Below are 27,987 nucleotides of genomic sequence, written 5' to 3'. Positions count from 1 at the left end.
TAAAGTGTCGTGTTGAAAATTAATTTTTTATTTAAATTTCACAAAAATAAAATTACTAAAAAAAATTGCTAATTCCGATGTAGCAATTTACATTGATAAATTCAAGTAAAATATTTAAACTAAAAGAAACGAAGATTTCAGCAACAAACACAGCTAATTTGTAAACTTAATTCCGAAGAAATAATAAATCGACATTGACGGGGAGAGAACAATAAAAAAAAAACTGAATAATTTGTCAACCTAAAATGGTTAGACCTTATTGTCCAATCGGGGACTGAATTTCGGCTGTTCTGGAACGACAGTAACAATCTTCAGCTCGTTCGGCGATTCTAATGTACCTTTAGCGTGTGCGGCCGCTGTATCACAATCGGTACGACGCGATATTAACATTCGAATATCGGTGTGTAGTAAAAGGCGACCCGATTTCGATGTTTGAAATCTGAAACCGAAAAAAAATTCTTTCTTGAATCGACCGGCTTAAATTTCGATTAAAATTAGCTCAACAGCTCAGATCAGTTAAATTAAAATGTGACAGTGTCACTTCGACTTACCGCAAATGTATGGCATACCGCAACAGTTTCATTTGCTCGCAGGCCGACAGATCTTTCACATTCCTTCCGGGCTCGGCACTTTCATCGAAAGCTAAAATTCGTTGTCGTATGAACGTTTGACACATTGTCGGCATGTCGCGGAAATCATATGGAACGACGAACATTCGAACGACCATGCCCAATGGATTTAGTAGAGTTGCCTGAACGGTGCCCATTCGGGGGATTGAGTAACCTTTTCGTGGCATTTTTATTTCACACTGCAATAGAAGATTAATGTTAATAGAATTCACTCGGAAATCGCTGCACGGATATTACATACCACGTATGGAGTGCTCAAACTTTGGCCACTTAATTCATAGAAACATGTTACCGATGGTATTGTCATTTGGGTGGGACAGAATCCGCCAGAGGCACCAAGTAAGACCTTAAAACCCGGAACCAAAAACTTTGGCGTAAAACGACGTTGCAACAGTGACTCTTCCAGTGATCCTGTAAATATAGAAACAGTGAAAATTTGCTGGAGCGCAATGCGACTCCTGGATCACCCACCTAATAAACTTCTTCGACCAAACGAATAACTTTTCGGAAATGGTTTGGCTGCAGTTTTCGTCGGCGATATGATTGGACTGTACGCGTTGTCCAACCCACAACCTAAATCTTCATCAGATAGTTGCTCATCTGAACCAATCGACGATCGTTCGGATGATCTGTCCGATAAATGTCGCGAGCGTCGACGTAAAATTGCAGCAGATTTGAGAAATCGGGGCGACAGTGCCGGTGAATGATGATGCGGAAATGTTGGTGCCGAAAATGACTTGTGTACAACGCTGGCGGAACAAATCGATGTCGACGACAGTACCGGAGATATGTTTTCGAAAGTGAATGCACTGGCCGATGGTAGGTCGGTGTATCTGGGCGATGACGTATCCGCGAAGGTTGAATCGTTTCCCTTCGGTGATACCGTAAACACTGACGTCAAATTGATTTTCGGCACATATTTCTCTGCAACATCGTTAGCATCGGCTGAGTTGTCGTCGTCCCGGCATGAGATGTACAGGGGATTCGTCTTGAAATTGGTGGGACAAGGATGCTTACGATTTTTCGGTGTGTTGAACTGGTTTTCGATGAAATTGTCAATTGGAAGCCCGGAACTCGATTGCAGCAAGTCTAATTGCTTTGGACGGCCGCTCTTGTTTACGACTAAATCATCACAGCTGCACGAAAGAACATCCTCGGAATAGGCTCGACGGTACATTTTCAGCTCCGTTTTGCTGATGTTTGTGCGATGATATGATGGTATATTGGACGCACCATCACTTTCGCCTAAACTTTCCGACATGGTACGACGATAAAATGTCGAATTACCGTCAGCGGCTGTCTCATCATCCATTTCGTTTTCCTTATTGTTTAACATTGCATCGCTAAAAGTACTTTTATTCGATAAATTATTGTTGCTAATAAAATTATGCACGGTTTTCTGTCGCTTACACAGACGACAATCACTAAATTCTACGCCACTATCACAAGCGCTTCTTTCACACGTTAAATTATCACTTGCCGATTGATGGCAATTATTGGTGTTTGAATTTGTGCTACACACTTCCTTACGGCCGCCACTTTCGCATTTTCTTTGTGCTCTCTGCTTCCGGCATGGTGTTCTCTGGATAGCCTGCAACAATAGATTCGCCTTGTCGACACACTGCGGCGATACTCGCGTCTTGTCAGCCGCTTCAAACACCTTTGTATCACAGTTCCAGCAAACAAATTGCATTTCAATGCCACAAAAATTACAACTTGGATATGGTGGGTCATCGACGTCAGTTTGCGTAGATATAGAACGTTTCTCAACATTGGCAGTTTGTGTAGATTTGGTTATGTGAGCGGCAGTGTTTATCGGACTGTTCGATTTGCTGGTCAAACATGAATACAGCGGTAAACGTATTGAATTGATCGAGTCTTGACGAACTAATGTCGGTGACATTGGTTGGTCAGACGATGTTCCAGTACAAAAGCCATCCGAATCCATTGCTTCTTCGGATCGTTTCTTCTTATCGCGACGCTGCATACGCTTCCTATATTTCTGCAATTGGCGATCTCGATGCGTTGCCATCGATGGACTTGCATCCATTTCGTCTGTAACGGATTCGTCATCGAACGCACACCGATGTTTGCCCTTTTCCGTGCAAGGGTGGGCAAGATGGTCAACGACCATCGCTTGAGTTAAACAATTGATCGCATCGGGAATTTGGTTTTCGTGTTGCAACTTCGGAATTTCGTGGAGACGTGGCAAACTTTTCAAGCACACCTTGACGGTTAGACTATCGGATATGATGGCATCTGGGAAATTGTGTACAGTTGGCTTCGATTTGAAGCATGCGGTCGTATCATACGGTCGTATTCGATATAATATGTCCAATTTGGGTGGTTTGAAAGCGAAACGTTTGATGCGGGGGTTCGATTGGATTTCCGAATCGTTATGCGATGACGTTTTGAGTAAATCACTCCAAGCCGTTATTTGTGAGAAATATAATTGACTTCGAATGGCTGAGCATAGAGATTGCAGGGTCATTGTCATTTGATTGGACCTGAAGATGGGATTGCTGGATATTAGAGTCTGTTTACTGTGACATACTTACTGTTACACTTACTTGTCACATAATTGGATAATCCATTGCTCCAATAAAATGACATGATTTTCTGGTCCCAAATAAACCTCAATGCATATGGGGTCGCCACGAGAAAAAACTGAAGCCAACTGCTTGTAGTGTACTTGCCAACGAAAGCACTATGATCGAAAAAGTCAAATAAATTAGTGAAAAAGACCAGAAACCTGGATGTCATTTGCATTCAATCAATAGCAACCTACCGTTTCATTTTTCGCTGAACAATAATGTTCATCCAAATCCAATGCGTCCGTTCCACCGCTAGCACCCTTAATCAATCCAATTTTTTTCATAAATTGTTCGCAGTGGGGTCCGGTTTTCTTAACGCTTTTATCCAATTTCTTTTTATTGGAATTAACAGCGGTAAACTGAGCCGTTATCGAAGCAGATACCTGCTTCGACTGATCCGCGGTCCAAGCCTCCACTGTACGAAATAGACCATGAGATTTGCTAAACGATCGTGGTGTAGATTTCAAACAATTCGATGCTAACGATTGTAGCGAATTTAACAAATTTTCCTCCTGCAATTGTTGCTGCTTCTTGTAAATAGTTTCCAATTCCTCATCCGAATCATAGCTGGTTGTTGCCGAACTTGACAGAACAGAGATCGATTGATCAACAACACAGTCACGACTCGTACCAGGTGCCGAACGAAGTTGTAGTAATTTTTGCCGTAGTCGTTGTACATGCTGTACAGTGTCCGTTTCCATGTGATGGGGTGTCCGAATCGATTGTATATCGGTGGCAGTGGAAGCCTGTGCACCAGAAGTTACGTCACTTCTGGTACGCTGTGTGGATGAATCATACTCCAAGGCGTAATCATCATCGGATAATGGCCGACCTTCTAGAACCAATGACGCGATGCCAATGGATATTGAGAAGGCTGGATTATTTGATGTTAATGAACTGCCGCTGTGCATCTGTAAGAGATAATGAGAAAAGTGATAAGTAAAGGAAGAGTAAAATTTCACATTTATAGAGTAAGAGTTGGGATATATTACATTGAGGCTGGATGGATGATGGATGGATTCACGTCTAACAATTATTAAAATTTGGGATTTGTTATAAATGTCCACCACACACTAAAAGCAAATCAGACCGATATACATATCCCAACTTTACATATACACTGCAACAGAGTTATAAAACAACTGCACTCTTGGTGTTAATCGTGCACTGTTCAGTTAATACCTATGTCTTCCGCATAAAATGAATTTAAAAAAAATTGATTCCAACATTACTTTCATTTAATATGTGCTACTACTATACCATATATACAACGGAATAACCATTTTTTATCGCATGCGGTGGAAAAATAAACTTTTTTTCATATAATACGCTCAGATAAAGCGAATGAATATATCAGTTCAAATGTATTGCGGTTTAGTTTGTTAAGTGTTTAAGTACTTTCATTAAGATACAAAGACAAACTATACCATTAACATAATGGGAACAATAAAAATGCGATTAAATTCATGGCTAAACTTCATTGTTTATGGACGAAACCGTTGTCATAAAGGACATTTCAGAAATCGAGACAATTCGTTTACTTGTCTTTTATAAGTTATGCATTTTTACCGATTAGAAATTCGAAATGAAGAACACAAATTGGCAATGTGCGACACTCGTTTAAACTTCTATCTATAAGTCAATGCAATTTTTTTAGGACACACAAAAAAACCGAAAATTTTTTGCTCCAAATTTCGTATCATTTAATGTGACGCAATTTACAATTCAATGCCCTCATGTCATGACAATAATTCGTGTCTAAACGTAAAAAAACACGAAAATAAAATTTGACCACGTTGACGTTCAAAGTATAATCTTGAAACGACATTTCTCCGGTTAATGCATTCGGTTCTTTATACTATATACAACAAATTGCAAAGATTTTAATAATTATTTCGGTCAATCAAATATTTGCATTGAGAATTGATATGGTAAACAACGTGCACTGAATAAACATCTTATGTTTACCACTGTGTAACACACGTATATATATGTATGAAACAGTTGACTTACAACATTTTTTATATGTTATAATGGAAACAGGCACTAATTTTTTAAGATAACTCAAAAAGATTAACGCATGAAATACGATATGTATCCGATGGTAATGTGTAATGTCAGGGAGGTTGGAATAGAGGGACTTTGTTTAACTGCTGATGGAGTGAAAGAGAAAGTTGAATTTTAAAATTATTTCGTTTTAAACGAATTGCCAACCAGATTCTTTCAAAACGTTATATAAATAAAAAAAATTATAATTTTTTGTGAACAACCCAGAAGAAACAAAGGTCAGATCAGTTGAACATGCAATTTCATACGAAAATTGTATTATAAAAATTAAAAAAAAAAATCCTCGTAAATGAACCGTAAAAGAATAGTTTGACTCATAATCATCTAATTCTAACACCAAATCAATATGTTGGAAAATATACGAAAACAAAAATTCATTTTGAACAGATATGGAACACTCAGCTTATTGTTCAACGTACAACATACAATAATTCATAAAACCGAAAAATAAGTGATAGCCAAACCGATAATTAGGCATTTTATGTGGCCTCTGGGCAACATTTATTATATTTTAAAAATGATAGCAACATGGAATCTGGTTCTTGAAAACATTGCATTTGAAAATGTGTGTTATGTTATAAGTAATAATGCTCAGTAAAAATAAGTAAATATTTTTAGTTTATGTTAGAAAATGTAAATAACACTAGATAGTAGACTAATCAGTTTATTTTTAACATTGTCTGGTAAGTATAGTTATAACTGGAATGCAGAACTTTGTTTCGATATAGGGTTCCGTAAAGGTTTTTCTAATTATACTAGTTTGTCGAGCGTGAGACCCCACTCTAGCTAGCTACATATTATAGCGACGCGAACGAGACCTAAATCAAATTTTTCTTTTGTTGTACTGTCAAACTTGACAGAAGAAAAAAGGAAGAGTTTGAATTAAGTATCATTAGTGTCGCTATGTGCAGCTACAGTTACTTTTATTGGAATATAACAATTGATCTTAGTCCGATACGAATCAGTGTTAATAGTGCATACCTATAGTTCAATGCATTGTGTGATGTGCATATCTAGTACGAAAACATTTGCATATTTCGATACCCAAACCGATTTCAAAACGAATGCTTATTACCGTAAAATTTGCCCAAAAGTAAAAGTTGTGCTCTATTTTCACAAAATATCAACGAAAACATCATCGGTAGGAATTTTATTTTTGTATTTCGAAAAGAAAAGAAAAAACAATTGGAGATAAAATGATGAAACAAACATTTTTGTTGTATAGAGCCACTATGTGGAACTGGTACGAACGACAACTATATTCAACTAATTATTGCAGATGTCGTTTGTTATTTGTTTTTTATCTTTTCTCTATTTCTCTTAAAAATATAAGATTTCCGTTCAGATTCTGGTATGTTTTAGAAAAGTGCACACAACATGAAAAATTTAACTTATTATCATCTCATTGAAATCGATTGGCCGTGATCTATTTCACATTTCAGTTTGGCAAATGTGAATTAACTTGTAATTGCATACAACATTTATTAAAAATGTTGAATGCTGTCCTACATTGAAAGTCGAATGTAAATTATGCTATCGAATGTGAAACAGTGAAAAAGCGAAAATGAATATGTTTCAATATTATACACACACGTTGTTTTGATCATTTTATACAGTTTTATTGAGACGAGAAAAGTTAACCGTACCTACGTAGATATATTGATTATGTAAACTCACATGAAACAACTCGATTTACTCAATACATAATCAATTTGATTTCATTTGCTATGCTAAGCCCCATTTTTTTCTCGTAGCTGTATTATAACACTACATTGCCAAGCTGCTGACAACCTAAAAATACCAGGGAATGTTAAAATTAGGTCAAGGTTCGAAACGAAAATATGGGAGAGTCTTGTAACGGAAATGTTACAGATATCGTTCTTTGTGGCAAATTGATTTATGATTCGCTGGGTTTTTTTATCAGCAAATTTACCTCAACAATCATATTTATATAAATCAGGAAAAAGGTGAAACCACAAATTCAACAGTACGATTTTAAGTGCCTTGCCTTGACAACCGCTAATTTACTCTAGTGACCTATTATAAAATGTAGGTAATTCTTATCGTCATGTAATTAATGTGAAAGAAAGTCATTAACTTTGTTTCTCTGATGTAAAATGCCGTCAAAAAGTCTTTTATGTTAGTTTGTGAAGGTATAATTATAAAATACGTGCCAATTTTACTTTTTTTTTTAAATCATGTTGCGATTGTGTGCATATTGCATATTCAATAGCCTGCATGAGTATAGATTTTATATTTTATGCAATAATGTTACAAAATTTTTCTATTTAAAAATAAATAAATGAATGAACATGAACACACCCTCTCTTATTTACGAAAAAAATGTGTTGCACATTGCCTAGCAACTTGTGTATATATACACAATATACACACATTTATGATGATCATTCAACATATCCAGGAGAGAAACATGTTCCTATAAATTTTCAACGTAAATAAGGAATCAAGGAGAGATATTGATGCAAACATTTTCCTAGTGGCTCTCCCTTTGTTGTCGTTCGTTTACAACGACAAACGATGAAAACAACACGTCTTTTTTGTGTTTATCTTATTTTAAGGAATGCTGGTTGAAAAAAAAAACTACCAAATGTCAACATGGAAATGTTGTGCCAGACCAGGTATATATAATTCTAACTAAGGTTTTTATGGTAAGTGTTCAGAGGTAACGATGTCTAAAAAGGATGTTCGTGTATGTTAAGTGTACGTTGAACTACATTAGTCATCCCTTTTCTCTTCAAAGTAAAATTCGTAAAATCGCAGAAAACTGACTCCATTTATAAATCGAACGACCTACTTCTTTTCAATTGCTTGTTTTGGGTCTCCGAATAGCCGAACAACTCCGATATTATTAAAAATATTATTGTCTGAACAATTTTTAAATGAAGACAATAGGTCGTTAAGCATTGTGTTGATTGTGATTTAACAAAATGATTTTATGCTAATGAAGGTCTCTTTTCAAATTTTAATTTAAAACTGGTCTAATCCAATCAATGGTTGATATTTGATCTATTTTAATTATAGACTGAAATGTGGTGTTCAAGAGAAACTACTTCGAATCAGAACTAGAACTATAGTTAATGTCAACCGATATTGTGACTGCTGCAACTGTTTTAGCAGCTGGTACACTCATACAATCACACTGTTTATGGGTATTTATATGGATTTATAATTAAGCCACGCGTATGACTATGAAGCTTGCAAAAGATTTACAAGAAGTGTGTTTGTATGAGGGGACCAGCTGGTAAAAAAACAGCTGAAGTAAATTTCGAAACAAATTGGATTACCATCAACTGTATACCTAAAGTATAAACGATTTTAAGTAAGTTTTGCGTACAAAGACGTTACTACTATTACTACTAATATCTTTCCAAATTGATTGGAACGAACATTTAATTTCTGATTCGTTGTCACTGAAATTACAAAATGTCAAAATGAAAGGGAAACAAAGAGTGTTGAGTTACGTCGATATTTTTACTGAAAAATTTATCTCGCATAGACAATCTTTAACATTTCTGTAATAAAATATTATTTTTTTCATGATTTCTCTACGTGCTCAACTTATTTTTTGAAAAATTAAACACAATCAAGAAATCACTAAAATTGTGTCGTATAGCACACCTAAAAAAGTGTACACCTAATACAAAATATATCGCAAAATATTATACTTCGCGTAGACCTACAAAAAATGTTGTTTTTTTTCTCTCTATTAAATAACAGTGTAGCCTTCACGCGAGTTATCTTATATACGCCAAACATGTATATAAAATATTCTGTCAGCTGTTCCTTCTGATATAATAAACCCATACATCCAAAGCCCTCTGTATAATTTATTCATGTACAGTATTTATATATAATATGCCCCAACGTACACACAGTCATACATTTATACGTCGTAAATGATTATTTATGATTGCCATTTAGGCTGTTTTAATATGGATTTACCCATAATATCAAGCGAAAAGCTGATTTCCTCACCAACATACACTCAAAGAGGAATAGAAGAATAGCAAAGTGTCTACTGCGCAGCAGCTGTATTATATATATACAAATTGATGTGTGACAACCATAGCCAGTTTGAGGCCACACGATTCATTTTTTTTTGTGTATGGATGGACTCGTGGATACAATATATATACGTGAAGAAAATTGTTGGTATATAAAGAAAATTCGTTTGAATACTTCATTGTATGGGTGCATATGTGCGATCATATGTTTTTGTTTACAAATAATGGTGTTTTTTCTCTATTATGTAACATAAAACCGTCCGTGTCGTTCGTTCGTTTTTATTATATGTTATGTTCATTTATTTAGTTGTGCCTAATAAATATATGTTGCTTTTAATTTTAGATGTCTAACCGAACGTAAGCAAATTTAAATTTTAATAAAAAAAAAAATTGATGAAAATTGAGGAAGATAAAAAAAAGAGTAAGAATTGATGGCATGTATACATGATTTTCATTGAAACATCGTCATATGCCCTTTTTTGTACATGGTTGTTAGTACAATTCTGTTTTAACACGAACTGAACACAGACTGTTTATAATATAAAACATTCGTAAATTGTTACTTGATTTTACTACCGAGACGGCAGTTATATAGAGCCAGTCTATCAACAGTAATATTACGACGTTTCATTTATCGAACTATTACTTTACAGCATGATATACGAAAAAAAAACCTCTGAATTCAACATAAAAGCGATATTTTATGTTAATGACCAAGGGGCTTCAAGGCTTTTAATCTCTAAAATTTCAAGCTGCTTTATAAAGCAGCGCTATATAATAGAAATAGGTGTAACTAAGTCTGGTAATATTTGGATTTTTAGGTTTTTATGTTGGGTTATGGAATGTGTAAACTGCGCATATATATTTTTTTCTGATGGTGTGGTGACGTGTGCTGCTTTTTAGATATTGCGTCATTCTTTTATTCGTTTCTTTTTTTTTTTTTTACTTAAAAATTGTGATTGTGTTTTAGAAATCGATGAATAATTAAGGTTTACTGACGGACGCTTCATTTCAACGTAAACAATTATCCGAAAATTAGACTGGAAACGCTTTTTATGAATGGAGTATTTAGCTATACATTAACTGAAATAATTGGAGTAAATGGGTACACAATTCGCTGCCTACATAATTTTTTTTTTGTTTGAAAAATTAGAAGGAAAGATTGGCCATCTCCGTGGCGACGGATATAACGGTTGAAAATTTCATTAATGTATAATCGCAACCATCTAGCTTTACTGATTTAATTTGGTTGTTGTGTTTTTTGAGCTGCTTTTAATTAAATATGAAACCATTCTCGTTGTGCTATCACTAATTTGATACGAAATGTTCGTCTGCTATGTTCATTTAATTAATTTACATAAAAACAAAGATGGTAGGTTCACATCTCGAACAGTACTGGAGAAAAAACAATCTTTTCTAATTTACGAAAAAAAATCACTCTGCGGTTACGAATGTATACACATCATGTCACATTAGTCATGGATTGTAGATTGTACAGTGAATACGCGCAAATAACGAAAATATACGCAAAAAAGACACTTCAAATAATATTAGTCATGCCTATCACTCACAAATTCTAGTAAATTTGTGGTTCAATCCAATAAAACAATGAATTAAGTCAAAGAATGACGAAAGGGGTCGTTCATATGTAACATCTGCCAATTTGAGAGCATCTCCCACTTTTGTGTAACTTCATTACAAATCTTTGATGATTTTTGACAAACCACTTCCGCTTATCTATTAAATTGAATTAATCTATACATTTCGGGGATATGGCGTCCGTTTATGTAAACTTTTGTTTAAAACCCTTTCTGCTAAAAACAGTCATCATTGATGAACGAGCCCAGTTCCAACAAATCATTATACTGCTGTCCAGTTTCCATATGATATCTGATATCTGATTGCAATAATTGAAAATGTAAATTCAATGAAATCATTTCATCAGAATCAGTGTTCAGATGTCCAAATGCACTTGTTCGAGCCAATAAAGTTATTACGAAATTATACATGTCACTATGCTAACTGGGCATATTATTCACATGGACAAACAATTACGAAAGCAATGGCAGTTAATTGAAAGTGAACAGCGATTTGCAGTTGTTATCGATTTTCGAAAATTCAAAATAAACGATTAGATTAAGAGTCAAGAGTTGTTTTGGATGGGTTTGGGATATTTTTAGTTGCTAATTTTTGGCTTTTATAGAATCAAAACATGCCAAATTTAGTGTCTGCTGTTGTTGTTTTATAACGAACATGTTACACTGTAGGGCAATGTATATACTTATACAATCAGGTTCTTGTGTTCTTTCCTAGAAAAATTATGGTTGAAGTTTGATTAGATAAAATTTTATGACAAAAACATTGTTTCGTTGTGTGCTATGTGGCTTAATGTTTTAGTTACAGACACAAGGGGTTCCATGGAAAAAAGAATGACGACGGTTGGTTGGATTTGGTGATAAATGTTTTGTTTAATTTTCAAACAAAATAAATTCATTTCAAGAAGAACCTTATCAAATTTGACATAGAAAGCTCGAATTTATGTAATAGCCTCTTCGGTATTGATTCGCTAACCTGAACGCAGTGCTAACAAAAACATTAGTAATTTAAAATATACGAGAACGGCAATGAATTTATAAAAATTGATACACGAAGTATTCTCGCTATATAGTCGCTTTAAAAAAAAAATTACACAGACTGTGTGGAGCAAAAAACAGTGTTTTAATAACACAAATACTGTTGTGCCATGTACCATATATACTCAGGCTATGTAGACAAAATTATATTGCTGTGACGCTGTGTAAATAGACTATGATTGTATAATTATATACAATGCACTTGATATTAATTTTATTAAAAAGTTAACGAGTATTTTAACTCTTTTTATTACCCACATATTTTCACCTTTATAGCTGAATCGTAATGATTAACCTGTTTTCCGTATAGCACAATTGTATCATTGTGTACATAGATTTTTATGTTGCGTAAAGTGATTTGTAACGATATAGTTACACACATAACACACTTTTACTGGTTTAATAAGGTGAAACAATTAATTTATTGATTTTGCAGTCAGTTGGTCGTAATTGCTAAAAAGCAAACAACAAATGGGCAAACACTAATTATATCAACCGGGTCAGTGATAAATTAGGTCACAAAATGCAGAATCATGTGCAATACGTTCAATTTATGTAACATCGATCGTATCTCCAAGGGGTTATCAGTCATTTTAATAGAAAACCATTTTCTGCACATACAAGTGTACACGTATACACATATTTTCATATACTAATTGCCTGGCAAAATCACCTCGGTCTCAACGCAACGGTTCGTGCAATTGAAATTAAGACTCGGAATACGTAGATCTCGACCATACTTGACCTCAATCGTCTAGGTTATATCTGAACTTTTCATACAAATTTTCAAGTAACCTGACCTGGTTTAAGGTGTTTTGATAAATTGCTGACCAATTTCGGATCGAATCATGTCAGGTAAAATTTAAACAAATCCAAGTCATATCCAGGTAATCTGACTTTAGGTTCCAGACAACCCAACAAGAGCCGTATCTCTACTTTAGGAGGGTGTAGAATACAGTCATTTTCTCTAGGAATATCTTCAGCATACATTAAGTAAGATCTATTTAAAGCGTGTCCTTTTTTTAAAAAAACATTTTCCTAGAATTTCCAACAATTTACCGAAGTTTTCAAATTTTTCCAAAAATATTTTTGAAGAATTTTAAGGAAATTATGAGAAATTTTTTGGAAAAAATGGGAAAATGTTTGCTTAAAAACAGTCACTGAAACATTCCCTTAAAAGGAAACGATCAATTCTGCTGGTTAAACATTGTCTCAATTATTATCAGAGTGGAAAAGTTTTCTCCCACTTTTCCATTTTACAGAAACAATTTTTCATCGTAAAAGTGATAAACAGTTCTGAAGTACACGTACGTATACAATGCCAAAACATAATTCCTTCGCTTTTGCTAAAAATAATACTGTGCAGGGAAACGGTAAATCCATCATCAGATGTGTGCAATCTTGCATTATTTATTTAACGGTGTGTTCGAGTTGTGAATGCCCGACAAACTTAAAAAAAGATTGTGATACTGGAAACGTAATTTTCGAAAATAAGTTTCGTAGAGCTACACACAGCGGAGCTGATTTTCACCATTTGAGAAAAACAACCTTAAGCCAAAACAAATGAATCAAGCAAAAAAAAAAATGAAACAGCAATCAGTTACCTAATTTCGAAATCACGTTACCTTCACAATAAATTAGAAAAAAAAAACGTTTTTACAAATAATATTGAATTGTAAGTAAAAGGTCCATTTTCGTTTTAATATTAAAATTTATTTTTTGTTTCCAACACGAACACAAAAAGCGAAAGATCAACTAAGTTATTAGATAAACGAAATTATTTTTTTTTTATTTAGGACACGTGTATTGTATTCAGAAAATATCAAATGGTTTTGTTTGTATTAAACATAGGTTTTTGGTTTAAATGGTGTTCATTCGAATTTCGACATTTATAGGAGTATAGGAGTATAGAGTACAGGTTCACGGATGTCTTTCATTTTCGATTACTATTTTTTCTCGTATGTGGTCTCGGCATATACGTTAAACCAATTGCTGTAAAGCTATTAAACATTGTTTGTAAGTGAAAGTTTATATAATTGCAAACTTTACCTCATAACATTTTTGCAAAGATTTTTTTTTTGCTATTCAAACAAAATTACATGCCTTGTTTGAACCAACTCATTGTAACATTGAACAAATGTACATAATTAAAAAGTAAAATAAAATAAAAAATGATAAAACTATACGAAGCTTAGACATTGATGTAACGTAAAACCGATACACGTAAATATATGCTCGATTCAGTTGGGCAGAGGCAAGATAGTATGAGTTAACTTCATAACGCATGTATCAACACAAATAGAAAATTGAAAGTGGGACACGTCTCTCGAAAACATTATGTTGCGAGAAATCAGGAAACGGTTAATTTTGGATAGAAATCCGAAGCAAAATATATGTTGTTACATCGTCGAAAGTATATTGGTTTTCCATCTGATTTCATCTAATGCATGGTCGCACAATGGGTTTCGTGGAAAGGAAGACAGTATTGTCCAAACACTTACCTTTTCGCTTTTAACAATACATAGTTACAACTAGAGGGTGTGAAGTACGTACCTGAAAAACAAAACAAAAATATTTCAATACAAATTCATATCATCAAAAAGATATAACGAAATATTGATCGACTAGAATGATGAATGGATACCATCAGGTACACCCTTATTGTTTTTTTTTGTCGGAGTAAAATGAATAAAAAATCAATCAGATAAGCATTACGCCGAATAATAAGACGATTTTAAAGGCATTAAATGTAAGATTCCAGTAAATGATTTCGATGTTCCACGAAACGTATAATAAATTCCCACAAAAATTCAGAAATATTCTTGGAATTTCGTCTGTTTGAATATTTAGCGAAAATGTGCTATGGTATTTGAATTGAACTGCATAATTGAATGAAAAGAGTAAGTGTAACTGTGGCGAAAATATTTGATTTAATCGTATCTCGCGTGCGTATATGCATACAATAGAAAGTAACAATTAGGCAATAAAATGTTTGCACAGATTCAGCATGTGCTGCCTGAAATTTGTTTACAATTTCAAATATAAAATGTAAATGCATCAATGCAAAGCAACACGCTTTTCATCAAAACTATATTTATGTTTGCCTTTGTATATGCGAAACAAAAAAAAAATCATAAAAGTCAAGGAAAAATCTCGCTGCCAACAGTAAAAACGTCATATTACATTAACGATCTAATGAACAAAGCACATCTCTTTCTACATACCATAAAACAAACCAATCTATATGCCAAGCGAAAAAATATAGAAGAGAAACGAAAGGAAACTTTATGGTGTTTTGGCTCTGACTTTTTCAGGAAAACAGTGTTGTAGGAAAAACGGTCCTTTGTCGTTGGAAATGGTTTTCGTAAACAGAAATTCCTATACGTACAATGTTATTATGCGAAAGCGAAATGTGTCCCTTTCACAATAAAAACTCCCTGTTGAAATAAACTGGTATCCGTTGTCGACATTAGCATTTTTGTTAGCAAGCATTTCGTAAATAAAACAGTTTCTAACAAACATATCAAAATAATTCAGGAAATCAAAGCGTTTGTCAGAAAGACAATTCACTTTTTCTGTATGACCTACTTTCTTGTTGCCATCCGAGCATTTTACATTGCAAAGTTGAAAATCCTAAATAGACCAATTCGAATCAACAGAACTATCTCACAACGATGACCTAATTTGGCAGTGCCATCAGAATAAAATATGTATAGAGCACATCATACAACTCATACACAGCCAAAACTAAATTGCACAGTTCTCTCTCTCCGAGTATATATACATCGTGTCACGAATTACGTTGTAATGTGGATAAAAAAAGTATATATTTCTCCTCGATCAACGACGAGCCATTTCGTCGAGACCCAGCAGAACCAGAAATCTATTTATTTACGTCGTGCAGTGTAATTTAATAAATATTGGGGAATTTCATGAGTCTTATATTGTCTGAAATGGTCTATGTTATGAAAAAAAAACGAAGGAAAAACCAGAAACTTTGAATTAAGGCGACGAAACATTCACACAGGGGTTTTCACGCGTATACATTTCAAAAAAAAAAAGTTCATATTTTCGGTTAGGGATATATCTGTTGACGATGAAGTTACTTTTTCCATTTTATAAGATAGGCTGCTAAAGAGTTGATTTGTGCGAAAGAGAGAAGCATATGGTTTACTTACGAAATCATTTTACTGAATCGTCTTTGTTTATATTATGTGAATTATACAGTCGGTTTTCATTGAACAATGTGCTGTTCTAGTGAACTAATTTACGTTTATATGAGAATCGTATCGAAGTAAATTGAAAAATTTGTGTTGGGAAATCAGTTTACTCCAACCATGTACTACGATTTTTACTATTATAATGTTACACAGCGATAAGGTAGACTATTTTGATTTATATCAATACAGTGTTTGAGGAAAAACTGATATGGAACCTGTCACGAGTAGAAACATTTTTAGTTTGTTTGTAGAAAATATTAATTAAATTCCTGGGCCAATAAACGAGAAGTGGTTGTTCATTATTTCAAGTGAACAACGGATACAATGAAGCTATTTAATTGACCACGTTTCGTATATTCGTAACCAATGTCAAAACGGTCTGAACAACGGGAGGTTGCGATTTTAACTTATAATTGTAAGTTAAAAGCATTAGTGATGTAGTGACAGCTGTCAAATAGAATACTTTTTTGTATGAAAATATTTTCCAAATGTTTTTACAGTGCCAAAATTTGTATGATACACTGTCCAGTTTTAGTACCACTCATACTTAAAGTACATTGCTAAAGGTGAAAAACGCAATATCTCTATTACATATATTACACTGCGTACGTTGCGTACGCTACTATATAACGAATCAGTAGGAAATATGTTCAATTTAAGATTTAGTTTCTTCCATACCACCACTGTTAATTGTAATTAAATAAATCTGTTTTCATTGAAAATAGTTTTTTTTTCGGTGAGAGAGCAGAAATAATTTTTTATAAGCGTCGGATTTCTCGCTTCACGTGTCACAATAACTAAATGTAATTATTAGAAAATTTACAGATTTTGGCTGTACATTCAAATTCGAAAATAATTTGCAGATTTTTTTGTTTTGCTGATTAAATTGACCTAGATTGGGAATGACAATTGAAATTTGGAAACCGATGAAAAAACATGTATGAGAGAGGTTCGAAAAAAATGAAACTTGTATTATGATAGGTTACTCAATGAAGAAAAAACCACTCACACAACTTTTATTTAAATGATTATACTCCTACAAGGTTCATCCATAGTAGGGATACAAAGTATTGGAGAGAAAAAAAAAATTTTTTTTCTTGCTAAATCAATCAAAAGCGTTTAGATTTCATGTTGCTACCATATGATATTAGTAACGGACTCCGAGAGACAACAGAAAAAACGGTAAAATAAATTGGCAAATGTTTACCGACTATACGAATGGTAAAGAAGAGAAAGTCAACAACCTTTTTAACAAAGTTGTCTCATTCAAAATCGAAATAGCGAGTTCATTACAAAAAAAAGTTAAACCATTTTTTTTCGTGGTCTTTGCTCCTCAACAATCAACAAACCGCGTGTGTGTTGTGTATATAAGGCTTAGTTTTGAGAGATGAATACGAAACGTTAATGCGCAATAATTTCAAAATGATTATACTTTGCCACCTATCTGACAACGTAAACTAGACACGTGCAAAATAGAGATACGCGATTGAATTGAAAACAACACATAGCATCTACATTGTTGATTCAACAATCCACATATATATCGAATACCTTAAAAAAAATTTAATGTTAAATTATATACCGAGTGAGTGTACAAACGACACATTAGAATATATAATTGTGTGGAAAAAACTCATTATTCCGGAATTATCATTTATCGATTAGATAATTTTCGTATATATAAGTCGAATAGAACCAATACCTATCATACAAACAATCGGAAAAAAATGGTTTTAATTAAATATTCTTTAGCGCTGTCTGTATGTGCAAAGCCTAGATTAACTTTACATTTTCACGGTCATCGCTCATCATGAATACCGATCGAACAGAACTTAATTGGGCTCGATTTCAAATCATTTGAATATTTTACTCCCGAACACGGTCTGTGAACATAATAGAAAAGACCTCGGATTTATCGCACTATAATGTCGACCAGTAGTGAGGAAATAATTTACTTTAAACTGATAATGTGCGACTGGATTGAGAAGATTTAAAAAAACAGTAATTATGACGCAATTAATTACCAGTCGCAATATATTCCGATTTTGAAAAACGTTGTAATCTTAACATCAATCACACCACAAACGACCTATCAACTAACATTACAATATAAAGAAAATCCACCTACACTCTAATAGTCGCGAAGACAGCGCGTTTTGCATATTATTAGTCGCGTTTAATACCAGCCATAAACTCAAGTGATTTTATAATACGTACGTCCATTATCTGTATGCACATATTTATATGTATCGAAAAATATTAAACAAATAAGCGTATCCACTGAGTAGATTCCACTCACGGCTTTATTTACATTTCCAATTAAAAAAGAAAATAAACTTGCAACGCAATGGATTCCCATATTACACAAATATTACCACATACAGAGAAAACTAATACTTGTGCTTGGTATAGAACGTGAAAAGAGTTAAAATAAAAATGCACCCATAAGTGCAATGGAATTGGTAAGACACGATAAGTTATAAAAATGCACACAACCAGTCGACAAGTGATAATTAAATGAAAAACAATTAAAAATACGTTAATAACTATAACAAACTCTTGTTCCCACAACGTTATTACTGATATACCCATATCAGAAAATTGTCTATGGTATTGAACACTTTCAACATGTTAATAACTTGTATGTACTAGAACTTTTATTTTACCAAATAAACCGACCATATATATATATATGCACGACGCGTGGCAACTTCGAGTCAATTTATTTTTATCAATTTTTTTTCGTGGACGTCATTTGCCATTGAAGCAAATGAAATGGCAATCACCCAATCTAGTCAACAGAAGAGAAGAAAAAAAGTGTAACTAAAAAAAAAACGAAAACAAAAATAGATAATTGAATTTCTCGATAATTATTTTTCGAAAATTTCTGTTAAAATTTCGAAGAGAGCTGCCAAAATTAACATTTCATTCGATTTTTCGTGTTGAATAATTTCGATTGTATTGAACAAAAAAAAAAGTTTCTGATTAAATAACCAGGTGACTGAATGTCTCAGTTCTGAGGAAAATTCCATTGAACGAAAAGTATTTCAGTCACAAGTTTTGACTCACAATCAGTTGCTTAAGTTTGTAGAAAACCGACAATTTTACACACGCCCCAACAAGACTGGGTATATTAGTTGGTATGAATAAAAACGAATCATTTCTCAGAAATTCCCAAACCTCTAAGTATTGTAAGAAAATGACATGGACGAGCCCTTTACTATTTTTAAATTTGTACGTATACAGAAATCGATATACTGCAATTGTAAAGACGACATGAAGTCTGCTTATTTATTTAAACTTAAATGAAGCAGCTTAGTAATAAATACTTAGAACAAAGAGTCCGACCAGAGTAATAAAATCTGACTAAATCGATTTTATGGGGTTTCTTAACGTCGATTCTTAATGCAATCATTTGTCAAAGTATACCGAAACGGTATACAAATTACACATAATGACCAAAACAACCAATTTGAAACATTTGTATAGACGAAGTCGATGGTGTTTTCTATTGACATGAAATGCTACACAAATAGAATACGCATGGAAAAGGTTAAAAGTTTTCGGGTCAACATACTCCGAGGAGTTCAAACAACCGCACACAATATTGTGGATGACTAAAGGATATTTTGTATTACATACTGTGCATACTAAAGTTATAACAAAATAGAAATAACCCCAAGCCCATCAGATTAACCCAAACATTGTTAATATTTCATCATAATTTTAATATATAAAAAGTTGTCATAGTCTTTCCATTACGGCGTGTACTGTATATCACTTGTGTATGTATAACAAAACACAAAAAAATAACAAATCATTCACCTCATCATTATAAGTTCCATTCATTCATTGTTCATTCACCTCGACCAACAAAACGGAAAATTTATCTCATATAACTAGGAATAGGTACACTTATATTATATGTATAATATGAAACGCGCAGACAAAAATAGAAGAAACTACGTTCTACTGGTTTTATACTAAATCATCAATATCGTTTCAGTTCAACTACCTCTTCAAAGCAATCGACGCTAAAAGCTCCGCAATTCACGAAAACGGACGTTATGAGTTTAAGTTGAATAAAATAAGTTTAGGCAGTAGGAGCATTCGTGCCAAAAACTTATGTTATTCGCTTCGGTTTTGCTTGTTTTCTCAGTCTGAATATGCACAACAAAGGACAACCAACCGATCATTGACTCAAATAAAATTGTCTCGACATATTGAAACAAAGAAAATCCTTATTTTCCCACTGCACGATTGGTTCTTTATGTTGTGTATGTGTATGGAAAAAAGAAATTCGAATTAGCATCTTTTCACCATAACATATGAAGGATTGATAAAAGAATATATTTGAAAAGAAAACCAGTAAAAAGCTTGCGTATCAGGGCAACAACTCGTTAACGTTGATTATTGTATTTGTAACGTTCTTTACACGAAAATTGTATTGACTTAGATTTGAAAAGAAACCTAAGCGTATAATCAATTCTTTTTTTGTACAACGTAGTATTTGAATAAAACATTTGACCAGTAAAGTTCACCATATCTTTGTATTTTGTCGACATTTGAGTCAGTTTTCGATTCTTATCAGAGTTAATATTTAAGACATGTCGCCATAGACCATAACCGAGTTTTTAAAATTTTATCAATGTATCGAACAACAAAACGTTTACATTTCAGGAATGGCTAGTCAGACTGGTTAGTGTTTTTCTTATATACAGCAAAATGTACTTATTGATTAAAAGATTTTTATTTTGTATTGCTAACAACAATTTCTTTTAAACAGATGAAGTAACAGATCTAATAATAGATCATTGTCAATGTCGTATGAGATGTCAAATGAGCTGTCATTTTCACAAAGCTAACCAAAATGTTACAAAAATTTATATGCAGCTGTCATTGTTTGAGGTTAGCTTTGTGAAATTGACAACTCAGAGACGAACAGTTATTTGACACTGATCTATTAGGACATGCTACGCTTGGCATTTATAGAATCACATTAAACGACATTTTGAAATAAATTCAATCTGATCTTAGCTCCTCAAGAGAGCGTTACTTTGGCTGGATGTCAATAATACGCGTGATATTTTAACACTTGTTAGGAAATAGTATGTTGTGTTACAAGTATTGTAATGTTGATTTTTTCAGCATTAGACCCAAGTTTGGGTCGTGTGCTGAAAAAATCTCATTACAATACGTGTAACACATCATGCTTTGTGCCAACCGAGAATTGAAATAGACAAGAGCACAAAAAATCATAATTTTCATTGTAAACAATCACTCTTCAAAGATCGATCACATTGCTTTGCATTTTCTCAAACGAATACTGTAACAACTCATACAAATTCTATATCAACACTGCTTTGAGTGTTGTAATATCACATCAAACGGATGCTGAAATAAGTCACTTTACAACACTCAAATGAGTGCTGAAAAGAGTGGCATTTCAATTCTCGGTGGCACAAATTAATTTTACATTTTTTATAAGTTTGTCATAACAATACAGAACCTTCTTCTGAGCAAAAATTTCTGAATTCACTTAGGGCGTTGTTGAAAATTTTTTGAACAAATTACAGTCAGAATTGAAGCAAAGTTGATCAACCTTTTAGGGCAGACAATCAGTTAATCTGTTACTTCTTTTGTTCAAAGAACCGCAAAGAGTTTTTGTCTTTTTATCATATTTATAGTATACATACGACAAAAGACTATCCCCAGTTCATCGCGTATTTTCACCGTTATTGGCGATAGCAGATAGACTGGCCGTCTCGAAAAGGTTAAACAGTAACCTCGTACGCAAAGCATTCGATTAAATTTTGATGAGCCCTGAATATATATCCACATATGTATACTCCGCATGGCATTCCAACTTCATCTGTTTAGTGAGTCGCTCGAAAATATGTGTGTGTCTGAGCAATTTCAAAAATAATAATATTGACTTTAAAAGTACTTGAAGAAAAACATTTTTCTATTGGCGGTATGTAGAGTGTGTAAAAACACTTTATTATTTTCATCAAAAATATTATTATATTGCGTAACAGCTGGAAAAATCGTGTATATGGCATGTGATAAACGATTAAAGGTACAAGTCTAATAATTATAATGAGTACATTGTATGTATTTGTTAGACATGAGGAAATATTTGACTTCGAGCTTTTTCAAAATTCTTAATGTATTTACACATTCTATGTGTACATTTTTTGGTATATACGTATATTCATGTAATATCTATCGTGTGCTAGTTTATATATAGCCGTCCCTGGATAAAGTTACCGTGTACTCAGCACTCATATATAAAAAGCATATTTTACAGCCAACATCTTACATATAAGTATACGAACACGAAGGAAGGTTTTCTGTAAAGTCTGTCGGATTTTGTACGTACGTACAATATACCTACCTACATATCTCAATGAAACTAATATTGAATTCGCACAGCTGAGTGTGTTGTAAATATTATTGCGAGTTTGCTTTATAGTTCTCCTCAAACCGAAGAGAAAACTGAACACGAGTTTCTGTGTTCAGGTAATGGTAATCGACAGAGTTTTGTATTTGTTATTTGACAACAAAGCAAAAAAAAAAACTACGGAATAAGCAATGGGAAATAGAGTTAGGTTGAAACTGTGTTTTGTATGACGTAGGGTATAGAGATGGGAACAAAGAAGTATATGTTTTAATCATTAGAACGATCTGGCACATTATCAAGGTATGTTGTAAACACTGTGTTATACGTCTTTGGGTATGCTGTTCATAGAAAATAATCTGGCGAGCATACGACTGGTAGCATAAAGCTTTACGACTTCATTTCGAAATATATATTTTTTTAAATCGATTATAATGAACATCGAAAATGAATGGTATCGTTTTATGATTCAGTCAGAAGGCTGATAAATTTTCACTTACGATGACAAAAAGCAAAAGCGAACATTCAACTCAAACGAAAACAAAAATTTAAATCTTAAAAAGTCGTCAACCATAAATGAATCAATAAATCGATTGAAAACTTTAAAATCAATTCAACAACTTTCAACCGCAGTGTAAGTACACAGTTTTCGAAAAAAAATAAAATAAAAGGTTTTACATTTTAAGCAAATGCAGTTCAATAGCTAGCAGCGACAGGTCAACCGATTTCATTATTTTATTCATATTGTCGCCAGCATATAAGTGATTATAATGAATATTTGCAGTTTCATTGCGGTTGGAGTATATTTATATGATGTTGCAATCAATTTTCACTTTGTTTTTTGCTTATCTTTCTTGTTTTATTTCGCGACGGGATAACAATTTTTGATTAGGTAAGTATTGTGTATTTGCGATTAACGTTTTATTGCTGCTTTTACTTAAAGTTTAAGATACAGTTCCGAAATCATTTAAATTGTATGATTCAAACTTAAGTGTTTTAAAATTCTGTTTTCATGAAATAAGTCATTTGCTCGCAGGTCCTTAACTCTTGTTGTGTTATCTTCTACTATTTTTTTTGCACAATTCGATTCATATTGTCCCACCTTACATTGCACGATAATAATTCCGGTAATCTCCAATTAATTTTTAAATAAACAATGGTAATTACCGATTAACAGCAAGATTATGATTTGTTAGCAATAAAATCAAAATATCGAGGTGATAATTTAATTGGTTTAAATATGACCTAGAATTATAATTGCATTTTAAATGGAATATACTGCAAAAAATTTCCACTTGAACCGTTCATGTTTTTCTTCGGTTAAGTGAAATGTGTCTATATAATTGTGCAATGTACGGAAAACAGAGTAAGAATAAGTATAGTGTGCATCGTGTTGCACAAAGTATATTTTTGTAGCACCTTAAGTTTTTCATACGAGCGGAGCAAGGTGCATAGTGTGTTTTCTTTGATTCACATCTAAAATAGACAAACACCGAAATAATTAAATATAAACTTGAGACACCATTACAGGGAGATAAAAGTGAAATTCGACATATTTTCGAGCATATTTTCTGATTTGAGAGTTGTTGTGGCTTGGAAATGATTCCACACAAAATTAGCTTAGCAAATGAGAATCTAGATTTTTTATTGACTCCATTACTGTTGCGACCGAGTGTCGAACAAACATTCTTGTGGAATCAATTACAGAGCACAGCAACTCCCAAATCATAAAACATGTCGAATTTTACTTTTCTTTCCCTGCAACTCAAATGTCATTCATTTCGATACTAGTGCGGAAAAGTACGTCATCATTTCGATACAAGTGCGGAAAAGTATCTTAACATTTCAATACAAATGCGGAAAAGTATGTCAAATAATTTTTTTTTGCCCTAGCTAGACACTAGACTAGCTAAAACCGTTTGAAATAATCTCATTTATCGACATCGCTACCAAACATCACAATCCGTCATATTGTAGTTGTCAATCGCAAACAATATGCTATCAGCAGTCGTACTGCAATGCAATAACCAACTGGATAATGTATAATTGTCTTCACGAAACATATCCAACAATAATTTGCTAAAGCTACTGAATAGCAATTTAAATGCGTATAAATGTGCTTTGCAGCAGATTGAACGAATGACGAGTCACTGAATTTGTTTGTGTAGCGGGGCTCGTGATTGTGTTTCATTATTGTTCGCATACAGAAGGCATATACACAATTGTCTATTGGTGGAACATCAATGTTTAAATTAAAATAAATATCTCGAAATAAATTTATCAGCCACGCTGTCGACAACATTTACATTTTGATGTTAATTGTCACATACGGGTGTATAGCAAGAGGGATATTTTGTGACTGATCTATGAAGCTACCTACACGACTTGCTTTTTTTGTTCCCCATTATACAGAAAACGTTGGAGGAATATCATTATCATCTTATAGGTTCACACGAGGATGATGATGTAATATAAACCGAAAATGATGTATATATGGGTGAATTGGACATAGTAACGATGAGTCAACAGTACACACTGCGCTTCATCAGCATATCGATAAATCATTGTGGAAGAAAAATTATGTGAAATCAACTGAATTTCCAATGCATGTGTTCTGCCACTTATCGTTTTGAGTTTCTTAAATCCTTATCAATTAGTTGATAATTTAACTTAAAAGTCACAAGATGTTTAAAAGTAAATAAAAGGAAAGTTAGATTAGTTCATCTGATAAAGTGCATATCAACCGATTCGATGCCCGTTTTTGGTGTCTATAATAAAAAATTTAATTAATTTTGCCTATCGTGAAAGTAGCAGTGATAAGATCATTAGCACAAATTAACTATTTAAAAGAAGGAAAATGATAATTGTATATTACAAAGTTCCGACGAATGTGCAGTTTCAGCAAGAATATACCGACATCTGACTTTGTCTTCACGTAACCAACGTTATGCTTGTGCACGGTCGTCTAATTCTATTAGCCACGTTCGTCTAACCTTTCAGACACGGTTCTGTTATTGAATTCAATAAATAAAATAAGTGAAGGCCTCTAGATAATGCGTTTTGATGCAGGCAAATGTATGTTGAAATGAATAAAGTACTAGATTTCATATCGAACACGAGGCGATACTGTTAACGGAAGAGTGATAGAGATTCAATGATTATATTGCCGCTTGCCGTTTCTAAAATTTGTAATAAATTTGAAGACGGCTTGGTCAAAAATTCCGTAAAATCAATATTCATTGTTCGTCTTAGGTTAATCCTTTAGAAAACCCTTGTGTTCGATACAAGTTCTATAACCCCATTTTAAGTCGATAACAGACGATAATAAAATAATTTTAGCTTTCAACCAACCACAATGAATAACACCCCAACAGAACGGATAATAATATTCAGTTAAGTTTTCACAGCTCAGCCCCTTCCCCATTAAACTTCTCAAATCACTGAATCAGAGAGGACAAAGGGCCAAGGAGAATGTACCATTTACATTGCTTTGTTCGTTTCACTCACACATCGACTAACGAGAAAGCGTATCCAAGGCTGACAAAGGCTAAAGCAGTAATTTTTGTTGTAAGATCAATAATTATCATGAAAATGTCATCCCTTTTACGATGGAACGATGATTCATTTGTCGAAATTTTATGAGACTTCTGGTTGTAAAGCAAGAAATGTACACTAAATTCCCTGTTAATGTATGTTCTGTTAAATTCAATTGGTATAACAGTTAACCAGTAACCAGCCAGCCATCCATCCATTTCAATATACTCACACACATTTTACACACACACAACCAATAAATTCTTGTTTCCGTCGTCACTAACGAAAAACTTAAAACAGCAGTTTTCGTGCTGTGTCTGTCTCTGTACGTTTTACTCAACCCAAACATTATTACAAAGGACATTCACATCGAAAAACAGCGATCATGTCCAGACCAGTATATCGAAAACCAAAATAAATAACAAAAATAAAACTCTCAACCAAATCGACGTAAAATGTAACAAGAAAAATCCGTAAGATAGCTGGTATTCGATGAACTCTTGAATTATAAATGGACATTGGAGTTGAGTTTGATTTGGAATCGCAAATTTTCCGAATTTTACGACGCATACCAAATAGATGGTAGAACGTTTTCGGGAAATGAATTTAATTTGGCTAGATTAATGAACATTCAGAGAACATAGATAAATTAATAATTATTTAGATAACTGACTCATTTATCGAGTAAAACTAAAACGAAAGTCTGTTCTCCTCTCACATACATTGATGATTGATTTTTCAGACAACAAAACGACAAAGGGGGTCCTTTCTTTATTGGGTACAGACAAGCTTGAAGTAAAGTTTGTATTAAATAATTTACCAAAAAAATGTAACTTACCTTGCCTAAATGATACTTCAGACACTCCACAAAATTAATCCAATATTATTTCACTCCATTTTGTATCGATAAATTAATTTTTTTCGCACTTAAAACTAACATTATTCGCTGCCCCTCTTTTTATGTTCTCAAATACGTTTCCTTTCACAATACTTTTTTATTTTACTTTTTCATTCGTTTTTTTCCTCAATGCGAATTATATTAAAATTGATCGTCTTCTTCTCTTTTATTTTTTTTGAAACTGGATCCCAGAGTTCTTTGTATTGTTCTTGACTGATAAAAATCGACACGAAATTTAACAATTTTGCCTTTATTTGATATTCCACTTGAAATCCAAATACAAAAAGGATGAACCACAAACGTTCTTAAACTGTTGTTCAATATCTAATAAAATATATTTGAAATCAAGGGAACGAACACTAAATTTTTCTTTACTTTTTTGTTGTTCACGAAATCGCTTTCAAAATTCATCTGAAAATATGATGGTGGACTCTCTACTACCATTCGATTTCTTGACAAATTCGTCGAACGGCTGTTTTAGTTGAATTCATGTGTTTTGTATGCGAGTAAACGGGATAGACATAGCATACACATGGAACAGTGTTGCCAGCGTGGGTAAAATTTCCCGTATCGATCAGCTGGTTTTTATTTATATTTTGATTCCGTTCGGTCGATATGATGTTTATTTCTGCATATAGTCCAGTTGTTGAACGTGTAGCACACAATTGTGGCACTTTCAAAACTAGACGGAACTTTAGCTAAAATTGTATGCATTTTCAATGCAATTTTTTTAAAATTTCATGCTTTAATTTGTTGAGACTTGTTGAGTCGGATTACGGCACAATTATTGTTCGATAAACTTGTTTACAAAATTTAAGCAATTTTTTGGGGGTCGGTAAGCCAATTAACGTCTACACAAGGTATGGTCGAATGTCAAACTTTGTATGGAGCGGAGGACATAGCGATTTCATATAAACAAACTCACCTCTCATGAGGTCCTCCGGTTTGTATAAACAGGCCATACCTGGTTTATACTTTCATTGGGGC

General features: G+C 33.3%; 1 protein-coding gene across 1 annotated transcript; it reads right to left on the bottom strand.

Annotated features, from left to right (window-relative positions):
* Positions 1-5: 5 nt before the first annotated feature.
* LOC119075560 lies at positions 6-27,450 on the bottom strand. Its single transcript, XM_037182031.1, has 7 exons — positions 26,941-27,450; positions 3,418-4,134; positions 3,200-3,336; positions 1,101-3,136; positions 871-1,040; positions 552-808; positions 6-439 (listed from the first exon to the last, which is right to left on the bottom strand). The coding sequence occupies exons 2-7, from the start codon at positions 4,132-4,134 to the stop codon at positions 250-252; spliced, it is 3,507 nt and encodes a 1,168-aa protein (XP_037037926.1). The 5' UTR covers positions 26,941-27,450; the 3' UTR covers positions 6-249.
* Positions 27,451-27,987: the final 537 nt, after the last annotated feature.

The sequence above is a fragment of the Bradysia coprophila genome, chromosome III (assembly GCF_014529535.1).
Source record: "Bradysia coprophila strain Holo2 chromosome III, BU_Bcop_v1, whole genome shotgun sequence".
NCBI classification, from domain to species: Eukaryota; Metazoa; Arthropoda; class Insecta; order Diptera; family Sciaridae; genus Bradysia; species Bradysia coprophila.
The sequence above is the reverse complement of the archived record's forward strand: the minus strand, read 5'-3'. Positions and strand labels throughout refer to the sequence as shown.

Excerpts from the sequence above, each read along its gene's own strand:
- LOC119075560 (XM_037182031.1), bottom strand. The coding sequence starts at position 4,134 with ATGCACAGCGGCAGTTCATTAACATCAAATAATCCAGCCTTCTCAATA. Across the intron at positions 3,137-3,199 it reads ATTATCCAATTATGTGACAA|GTCCAATCAAATGACAATGA; the intron begins GTAAGTGTAACA and ends TCCCATCTTCAG. Across the intron at positions 1,041-1,100 it reads TGGTCGAAGAAGTTTATTAG|GATCACTGGAAGAGTCACTG; the intron begins GTGGGTGATCCA and ends CTATATTTACAG.